The 11,205-nt window shown below is 36.1% G+C and overlaps 1 protein-coding gene across 1 annotated transcript; it reads right to left on the reverse strand.

The window, feature by feature from the left end:
* Positions 1–598: 598 nt before the first annotated feature.
* LOC311182031 (baculoviral IAP repeat-containing protein 3-like) lies at positions 599–10,438 on the reverse strand (the record flags this gene model as incomplete). The annotated part of the gene is made up of 8 exons (XM_084250575.1): positions 9,526–10,438; positions 9,320–9,419; positions 7,007–7,085; positions 6,134–6,182; positions 4,341–4,583; positions 1,209–1,463; positions 905–946; positions 599–792 (listed from the first exon to the last, which is right to left on the reverse strand). The coding sequence occupies exons 1-8, from the start codon at positions 10,376–10,378 to the stop codon at positions 599–601; spliced, it is 1,815 nt and encodes a 604-aa protein (XP_084106701.1). The 5' UTR covers positions 10,379–10,438.
* Between the last annotated feature and the right edge of the window lie 767 nt (positions 10,439–11,205).

Genomic DNA, 11,205 nt, shown 5'->3' on the forward strand with positions numbered 1-11,205 from the left:
ATTAAAGCCAGGTGAGCTGACAGCTGTAAACGAAGAAGCAGTATATAGAAAGGTATCAAACCCCTAGTTCAATGTTGAGGTCTTAAGGAGGTATGAAAGGAAACTGATACTGAACTATTTGATAGTATAGAAATAAACATATTAAGAACAAAAGTGATATAAATTGCTTTATTAAAAAGTGCACCATAGAAGTCTCCACAAAAACACTATGTCCCTAAAAGGTCACTCAAAAATATCCAGACCTACTATTATAAGGTTCTAGGTTCTTAATATAACTCAAAAAATAGGGAAAATTCTGAAAGGTTAACTCAAAAACTTAAATTTTATTTACAATTTCAATAGTGTGGAAATTTTGATTTAGTATTGTGCTTGTAGTGCTACCCCTATGTTTTGTTCACAAGAACAAAAGCGTATGTATTATTCTCTTGGTATTTATATTTTTTTCATGTTTTAGTTACATATATAAATATATTTACATAAAATAAAATTTTCAGAATTATGAATAAATTAAAAATCTTAAAGAAACCAAATCAGTATAAAAATTTAAATTACATTCAATCCATTAATTTTAAAGTTCAGAACAACTTTTAGCTCTTCTTCATGAAAGAAATGTACGAACTGTACCCTTGATTGTTCCTCTACAAATAGGACATTTTCTTAGAGAAGGGGCACAATCCTTGCAGACTACCAGATGACCACAAGGAATGAACACTATGGACACTTCTTTGTCCATACACACTTTACATGTTCTTTCTTCTTGTAGTCGCCTCAATTGTTCTTCCATTGATAAATCTAACAAGAGAAAAGAACTTTTAATAAAAGGCAATTTGCTACTTCTCCGATGAAATTCCAAGAAAATAAAACAATACTTTTGTACTGATTTAAATTATCAGTACTGTTTTACCTGAAACATCCTCTGTGGGAATATACTTTATGTCCTGTTCAACTAGAGAGAAAAGGGAAAAGGATTACTATGACAAATAAGGTTAATTTTTAGTCATAGAATGCATACTTTTGAACTAACAGTTTAGATTCTAGTCAAATACTACATATTATTGTCATAATATCAAAATAACAAAAATCTTTAATTTTATTTGTGCAATTAGTAGTTTATAAAGTGAATTATTTTCAATAATTCAAAAATTATCAATAAAAGCATATTTTTCAATTGACATAGGAAGTTCCCAGAATAAATTTCCAATACTCACCAAATAAATGCTTGTATAACACGGGGTCAATTTCTTGCAGAGCACTTTTGAACATGGCGGCTGCAAAATTTCCTTTGACTAAAATAGTATCAATCACTTCTCTTGCTTGTAAAGATATCTGTGTTTTCTGTCTAATAACATCATGTTCTTGTTCACTAATCACCCTGGCAGTTAGTAGACTATCCAGGATTGGAAGCACACATGTCAAATGTTGAAAAAGTGCCATTCTATTCTTCCGGATTAACAATAGATCATCTTTAAGTAAAAGAAAACAAACAAGTTCAAATTCTGTTCACAATCATCCTTCCACATTGACACATAAAGTTGTATGAAAATAAAATTCTTAATCAGCTGGCAACTACTAACTTTTAAGGGTTCCTGATCCTCAGGGCCTATAGCAATGCTACAGATGATGAGGACTAACACTGAGCACTGTGATAAATACTTCACATGTGTTAACTAATTTCACCATCACATCAATACTTTGAGGTGGGTATTACTACTCTTATTAGCACTGAGAAAATATGGACCCTGTAAAGCAAGTAAGTTCTGAAGCAGAAAATCAAAGGGAGCCAGGCATTGCTACAATCTGTGTTCCAAAGTATTCTGCATTACTGCTAAGCCTCTAACCAAATGAAATTTAGAATCTAAATTTCATTATTTTCCAATATTAGACATAATATTGCCATTACTTAAGTATTTTAGAGTAAGGGGGAAAGGTGCTAGTAACATGTTGAAAAATAAATCCAATTTGTCAATGATAACTTCCTGTCCTACAGGATCATTATAATCCCCTTCAAGACCTAGATTTTGTACCTATTGGTAAAATATTTTATATTTTGTTATATATAGATATATTTTAAACTCTGCAAATTTTATTATCTCCTTGGAAAATGAATTACAAATTTACTTAATCATATCATTTTACTATGATCTATATAGCTATTTCCATAAAATAATGACAGAAATTGAGCTATCAAAGCAATTTTGGCAGGGAGAAGATTGTTTAGGGGAAGATGATTGATTCTGTCAAGTAAAAGGACACATAAATAGAACCCTCTAATAAAGAATAAAACATACTGCTTAGTCAAAAAATCAAGCCAAAGAATACAGCAGTGATGCTAAGAAGCTAAGGAATCTTTTTGATAACGCAGGTTATTATATAAATTGACGTCTAGTCATCTCTGAGACTGTTGATTTTCTTTAGAAGAAATATAAATATTTATGGGCCTCCCTGGTGGTGCAAGGGGTTAAGTCTCAGCACTATGAAGCTATCCACTGCCACTGCAGCACGAGTTCAATCCCTGGCCAGGGAGCTACCCACATGGGGCAGCAGACCTCTCCTGTCTCGCCTCCTGCTCCCTTCAGCAAGGTATTTCAGTAGATTCGCCTGTTCTGCTCCCTACTCTGTCTCTGGTGAATTCTCTCACCCCTTGCACCTCTGGCCTGTACCCCAGTTCTTATATGCATAAATAAATAAATCTTTTTTAAAAAAGAAATATAAATATTTTGTATCTGGATAGCTCTTTTTTTCAATTTCTTTTTTTTAAAGATTTTTTTTAATTTATGCAAGAGCTGGGATACAGGCCAGAGGTGTGGGAGGGTGAGAGGATTCACCAGAGACAGAGCAGGGGACAGAACAGGCAGACTGAAATACACTGCTGAGGGGAGGAGCGGGCAAGACAGGCAAGATCTGCCATGCCATGTGGGTATCTCCCTGGCCAGACAGGAATCGAACCTGCGCTACAGAGGCTGTGGACAGCTTCACAGCACTATGCTCAACCCGCTGTGCCACTGGGGAGGCCCTATCTAGATAGCTTTAGACTTTGTGGAATGTATAAATGATTGTGCAGGTGAGCATTTGAGTAATTGCTGTCGATGACCAACAGCTATGTCTGAGAAGACCAGACATACATAAGCAGTCTGACCTTCATAGTAGAAAAGAGAATTTGACTAGGCTAAGCAAAGATGCACTTAAACTGTGTTGCTTCTCTGCTGTGGTGTGCCGAACTAAGTAACTCACACTCTGGTAGATATAGGATGCTTATTCTATGGTCAGATATGGGTTGGCTGTAACACAAATTCACTTTCATGGCTAGCAGCAGGTTTATCCAGAAATGGAGTGGATAATATCACTGCCAATCATCCTGGGAAGAAATGAATCCCAGAAGGTCTTAAGCAAGGATGAGGAGCAAACTTTTCTGTACTTTACGGACAATTATGTACTGATTTTTGATGAGGAAAAACTTGCCTGGGACTTTACTAGTCATTTGTGTAAGCTGGCCAGAGCTACACAGACAAACCAGAAGGCAGACAGATTCCTGAGCATGATTTAGGAACCACCAAGAGAGTCACATGCAGTTATCAACTGTCATCTGTGATTTAAGTCTCTTCTATTATCCCTAAATCTCCAGTAAAAACGTGCTAAAATTTGCAGCCTGTTTTCGGCTTTGTTAAAAGGACTTATGCATCTGATCCACACTTGGGAAAAGAAAGATCCACATTTTTCTGTCGAGGTCAGTGTTGATAATGGTCAGAAGGACCAGATGAGAATGCACATGCTCAGAGGAAGAGAAATTCTTGTGACAGGCAAGAGAGCGGCAGACATGGCCAAGCATGCAAGGACAGGGGTAACCTGCCTGAGAGCATATGAAATAGTACCCAAGGACTCACTAAAATAACAGGGACAGGCCAAAGGGGATATCAGTTCTTGTGTGGGCAGGTAAGGAACTTAATCATAATTTGTACCTTAACATATGGTCACATGCTGAGACATACTGCAATGCTAGTATTAAAATTAATTCACTTAGGTATAATTAAGAATTAGGGACAATTGCTTCTCAGCCTTTTGGCTAAGATCAAGTGAAGAATTAGGGACAATTCCACCCCAATTTGAGTAAATAGCGAACCACTAGCTTGGGATCAAAAATGTGACATAAGTAACAGCCAACTACCCAGCATATACATTTTTAATGTACCAAGCAATTAAGATGAGAAAATATTTTTCAGAATTCAAAATCAGAATACTGAACGTAAGAAAAATCTGATTCAATCGACTCTAAGTATATTTTCAGTAATTTACATACAGTAACTGTAAATACTTTTGGAAACAGACTGTAGTCATGGAGGTACCTGATTCTTTTTCTTCAGTTGCTCTTTCTTTCTCCTCTTCCCTTATCTCATCTTCTGCATCAAGTAAATCTACTACAAGATCACTGACAGTTTTGTAATTCTCTCCAGCTGTCAGGATTTTACTCTGAACTGTCAGTTTGACCAGTCTTCTGCTGAAGCCCATTTCCAGGGCAGCTTTAACTACGGGTGTGTTCATCATGACTGCATCTTCTGTGTGGTTCTCACCAGGTCCAAAATGGATAACTACACAGGGGAAGTAATTTAAAATAGATTAGCACTGCCTGTACTTTTTCAAATTTAAAGTTATTACAATATAAATACATTAAACTCCAAAAAAGGATAGTAACTATTTTTAAATTAAATTTCTTGAAATGATATACATGTTCGGCAAACTCAAAAATAATGATATACAGAGTCACTAAAATAAGACTATGAAAAATTATATGCATATAAAACATTATCTGGCATAACCACGAGTGGGAGGAGGAAGCAGAAAGTCACCCCCACCCGAGCTGAGTCTTCTTTCTCGTGTTGCAAGTACAAATAAGCTTTCTTTCAAAATCAAATGTTCCACAGATTTTTGAAAGAGGCCACTGTCATCACGCACTTCCATTACTTCAACGGCCTTCTACAATATTTCTCCCTTCTAATTCTCAACATTACAAACAGAGTGACTTTTCAAACACAAAAACTAATTGTGTTATACTCATATTCCATCAGCAACTTTTATGATAAAAGCCAAAATGCAATGTCACTAATAAGATCTCGCACAGGGGGGATCCTGTTCATCTGTGGAGTTTCATCTCCTAGCACTAGCTCATCTGCCTTCTAATCCTGGGGTCACCAACTGATGGCCCTTGGGTCAAGTTTTGCCTGCACCCTGACCACTCTTGCACTGGGCGTACTTCATTCATTCCCTGCATCTGGTCATACAGAATTTTGATGAGTTCTTCAAATTTGTCTGTTCTCCTTTGTGATGTAAGTCTTTCATATGCTGTTCTCTCTGCCTGGAATATTCTTTTCCTCCCTTAGTCACTTGGTTAACTTCTCCTTTTCCCTTTGATTCTGTGCTAAGACTGATACTTGATTTGGAAAGCCTTTTCTGACTCTCCAAGTCCCTCATCCACTCTCCTCACACACTTCACTTTCCCTCTCATCTTCGCCTCTTTTCCATCGATTAATCTGTGTCCCTTCCACTAGTGGCACACGAGAGAGTTATGTTTGTCCTGTTCCCTATTCTCTCCACAGAACAGCAGATAGACAATAAATATTAGAATGAAGTGAACCCTGAGGACGTTGTGGAAGAGCTTGTTTAAGTACTGGCTCTATTGCCTTTAGGCTTAGGTGATGGGCAGATCACTTCACCCCTGAGCCTCAGGATCCCTAATAAAGAATCAGAATACCCTATACCATAAAAGAATATGTAGCAATCTAGTGTCACCATGCATCTGTTCCCACACTGGTCTGAGGACAAACGTTAGGCTGGATGTTGGTAATTTGTGAAAACTGTAGATATTCAAGCCCTACTTTTAACTATAACTCTGATTTAATTCAGTAGGTTTGATGCAGTGCCTACAAACCTGTAATATTTTTTAAATTACCTCAGGCAATTATAATCTACACCAAGATTTGAGAAATATCAACTTAAGATATTTGAAAATGCACTGTAAATTATAAATCATTATTATCATTGTACATATATGTACATAATGTACATCATTATTATCAACTTTCAATATTAACTGTACCGAATAGTTCTATTTTAATGCAGTAATTATAAACATTATACATACTTGGTGACTCTGCGTTTTCATCCTCTGGGTTTTCTGAAGTAGATAATAGCTATGGCGGGGGGGGGGCAAAAGCATATAAATTAAAATATAAATCTTTTGAAAACTTATTTCAAAAAGTTATTTTGACTATCTTATCAATAAGAAATATTAAAAAGTTGAAGAGAAATAAATAAATATAAAACTTATTCTGATCACTACAATAACGAAGTCAAGAGACCAATTTTATTCAATTTATTGCAAACTATCTTGCCTACTGGCAAAATAATTTTTAATGTCAAAAGCAGTATTTATATTTAATAGTAATTAGAGAGGCCATAAAACAATAGTTTCTCTGTGTATAAGTATTAAAAAATAAATTCCATTTTCATTAAAGCAAGAAAAGGTTACATCTTTTCAATGACCTGTGAGATACTCATTATTTCTTTTATCCCAAAAATCTTAACTTTCCCAGGTCATCCTCTGGGATAAGCTGGACCACATATCAGTTCCACTTAGTTAGGAAATGATTGATACACAATTATTACCTAATTTCTTATTTGCCTTTCCAGATAAACATAAAATTCTCTTTCTAAAATCTTGTTTAGAAAACTTCATCTAATAAAGCTATTCAAGGCTATTATCCCAGCTAACTTTATTCCTCAAATAATTTAATCTATTGCAACTCAGAAACATAAGTTAAACATTATTTCCCAGAGGTATCTAATTCCTGGTCTGTTTTTATCCAAAGAGTAGTACTTTCAAAGATCATGTTGGATATTATAAAAAGGAAAATATAATTTCACAGAAACTCTTAGCTCTCTGCAAAAATATAACTCTCTGTATCAGAAAGTAGCTTATCTATTGTTAGCCAATGATCTTAAAAACTGTACCTACCTGTTCAAGGATATGAGGGTAGTTGGCCTGAACCCGACTGGTGAACTCCCGTCCTTTAACTTGTATCAAGTACTCACAACTAAAAAGCAAACAAAGTTAAATTGGGGGGGGGGGGGCGGGTATTGTAATCCAGTTACCTACAGACTGCTAAATATTCCAAATAAACATAAATATACACATAACCACCTGAGTCCTCATTTACCATATGAGAATAGTCAGAGATACTGCCTCAGAGGCAGGGTGACATCAACAGAGGACCCCTACAATGGGCCATCTGCCAAGGCTGAGGGCAACAAGGGTCACACACAGAGCTCCCAGTTGCTCTCCTCAACTATTCTAAGATTCCTAAAAACACTCTGAATATTAAGAACAGAGCCAAGGAGACAGGAAGAAAGTTCTCTAATAAATGGTACTATTCATACATAAACTTTGCATACTTCAAAGCTAAAAGTATACAGAGAGAGACAGAGAAAAAGAATGAGGAAGCTGAACACATTTTCTACTAAGTCAGATAGTCACAGGTTTGGCAGTTTCCAGGTAAAGTACATTCACTGTCAAATTTAAGTACAAAATGAATTCATGACACTACCAAAGCAAATTTACCATTATATTTATACTGTCATAAAATTACCATCATGGAAAGCTGATAGTACTTTTGAAAAATGCCTATGTGTTCTTCATAATCTTCATAATTTTTAAAATATGAAATATTTGGAGACCACAAAGTTGCTATAAATAAGTACTATATAAAAATAAACATAATGAAAGTAAATTAGGACACCAAGTTCAGTAATCAACATTAAAAATAGTAAAATTTTTGATTATGAAAAGGGCCACCTGATTTAGATAAGACTGTAAACAAATGTGGAGTAATCAAAACTGTAAGATATGATAATAAAATTCCATGGAGTAATCAAAGTTTAGTTGGATCTCTATCAGATCACCCTCTTTAACATTGCAGGCTACCAGGTGCTTCTAGGTTTCTTACCCTCCTTTTTCCTTTTTATCCATAGCACTTATTATCTTCCAACATGCTACATAAGTTATTTCTTACAATTATCAATTTTCTGTACTCTTCTGTTATAAAATTAGAATGTAAGGCCAGGGATCTAGGTTTTGTTCAACTGACTAGTTTAAGCAACTAGACCAGTGCCTGATAATCAGTGATCAGTTGACATTACTGAATGATGAATGAATGGATATATGTCCAAGATATAATGGATAAGATAAAATAATTTAAAATGGACAAGATATAATTGCTTCAAAAGTTTTAAAACTGTATATATAATATCTCACTCACATTTTTTCTACATATACATAAAGAGATGTCTGGAAGGATATTCACTAAAAAGGCACTGTGGTCATCTAATTTGGGTGGTGAGATTTCTGGACATTTAAATGATTTTCTCTGTACTTCTCTGCAATGCATAATTTTGGTTTTGTAATAAGCATATATTATTTCAAAATATATAGATATACATATAGATATTGCAATCACACCCCCCAAAAATTCTCAAAGAAGAAACTTCTTTGTCTTAAATTCTGATCAAAGCTTGTTATTTCCCTAAATAACCCATCCTGAATTGATTCACATAGTTTTGAAAAAGGTAGAATAAAGGAAGAGTAATTACAAGGCAAATACATACAGCAGTGTTCCCATAGCCACAGTTTCACTTTTTGCACTTTTCTTATGACCTGTTATCAATACCAACCTGAAAATACCACTTACAATATATATTTTTTTAAGATTGTATTTATTTATTTATTTATTTATTTATACAAGCACTGGGTACATTCAGAAGTGAGGGAGGGTGAGAGAATCCACCAGAACCAAAGGGGAGAGTAGAGCAGGCAGACTGATGAAGTACACTGCTGAGGGGAGCAGCGGGCGGCAGGAGAGGTCTGCATGCCATGTGGGACCCTCGCCTGGTGGCCGGGGATCGAACAGGTGCTGCAGAGGCTATGGGCAGCTTCGCAACCCAGCGCTCAGCCGCTGCGCCATGGGGGAGGCCCCACTTACAAAATATTTTGAGACCACTTTCATGTAACTTTTATCACAGTACGCTGTTATAACTGTTCTATTTTATTATTAGTTATTGCTATTATGTCTGTGTCGCATATATAAATTAAACTCTATCAAAGACATGTATGTATAGGGCAACACATGTACATGCTAGGATCAACACTATTTGTGGTTTCAAGCATTCTATGGGGGTCCTGGAACCCATCCCCCCCCTGGAAAAATGGGCACTACTGCATAATCCACCTCATGATAATCGCTCACATTTGCAAAGAGAATTTCAAATTAATTACCTTGGAAACCATTTGGCATGTTGTACCCACGGGTCATCTCCAGATTCCCAACACCTCAGTCCACCATCACAGCAAAAGCACTTGACATCATCACTGTTACCTAAAATTAATTTTGAACCAAAACTTACAAATGTATATAATCTGGCCACTGAAAAAGTATTAAAGTGAACATACTGAATATCTTATTATCAGATTAAGTCCCTTACCTGTATAATAAAAACCGGCACTTGCAAGCTGCTCAGGGTGAACTGGAGCATCAGAGGGCCAGTTACAGAATGTTTTCATGCGGGCCGCCTGTGTCTGCATGCTCAGGTTAGAAACAATGTACGATGAAGTGTCTTGAAACTGATTTTCCACAAACGGGCAGTTGGGGAAATGTCTCAGGTGTTCTGACTTGGCATCATCCTTCGGTTCCCAATTGCTCAACTTTCCACCGCAGGCAAAGCAGGCCACTCTGTCCCCAGGGCCGATGTAATAAAATCCTGCTTTTGCTAGATCTGCGGGTGACAGAAAAGCCAAGGGCCACATCTGAAAAGTAAGCAACCTGGCTTTTTCAGTATTCATTACATAATGGTGGGGATTTGTCCTCAAGTTGGAAAAATCTTGATTTGATCCGGGGGTTATAGAATTGGATGGAAAGCTTGAAAAAGAACCGCTGAAATATCCAGTGTTTTGCAAACTTGGAAGTAATGAATGTGTAGAATGTATTATTGAAGAATGAGAAGTAGGCTGAAAGATGGCTCCCAACATGTGAGCTGAATTCAGATTCTGAACGAAGCTACAGCTAGGATACAACTTTTTATGCTTTTCAATAGGACTGTCTCCTTGTTTCCAGTTATCCAGCATCAGGCCACAACAGAAGCATTTGACCTTGTCATTCACTCCAGTGTAATAAAAACCTGCACGAGCAAGACTCCTTTCTGAGACAGGAACGCCAGCAGGGAAAGATGAGTAAGTGGACATGCGGTACAGTTCACAGGAGAAATCATATTTCAATTCAAACGTGTTAGCACTTTTCATCAAGTTTGATAAGAATTCACTTTTTTCTACTATGTTCATAATGAAACAGATGGGGAGGAAAAGGGACTAGCCTTTCTCTGGGGAGGTAGTTTTGTGCATGGCTTTTGATTTCATTCATCTTAGTACTCGTCTGAATACCTAGAACTGGCAATCTTTTGTTCTTTTCACTTGTAGGCATTTAGGGTTTCTGCATGGTGAGGTCCTAAGTCACATACTGATACTGATTTTAAGGGACAATTATACACAAAAACTCAATCTTTGTGTAATCTTTATACATGCAATATAAACAACTACCTTGTGATGAAAATCAAAACCTTTCCTGGAAGTGTCCGGTGCTGAGGTCATCAAGATGTCATTCAGTGTTACCTTCCCAGGTCACTAGAGAGCTTGAGTGGCAAGTACCAGACTGAAGATAAAGTGTCTGACTCACATGACTCAGGTGGAAAACAATGTTCTCCAGAAACTGGAGAAAAATATTCAAACTGTTTATTTTGCTTTTTTGAAATTGTGAAATTTGGTAGGCAGAAAACATCTACTGCTAAAAAGGAAATAATGAATTTTCATATTTCACTAAATCAAAGATGCATTTATTAACATGACTGCTTTGGAGAGGTATCAGAATTAATAGCATTTGCGGTGTATTTGTTTCTCAGAGGTACATAAGTTAAGGGTATCTGACAATTGAGGACATCTTACATGTAATGAAATATAATATATTCCAAATCTTTCCCAAATTAAATTTTTCTTCCTACAATCATTTTAATAGGTAGAACAACTAAAATTTTTCCTCAAATGAAAAGATCAAGTTGTAACAGAGTTTGTTGATACATCCTAAGGCCTACTTTCAAGATTTATTAAACAATACT

Source organism: Talpa europaea (assembly GCF_964194135.1).
Source record: "Talpa europaea genome assembly, chromosome: 12".
Classification (NCBI taxonomy): Eukaryota; Metazoa; Chordata; class Mammalia; order Eulipotyphla; family Talpidae; genus Talpa; species Talpa europaea.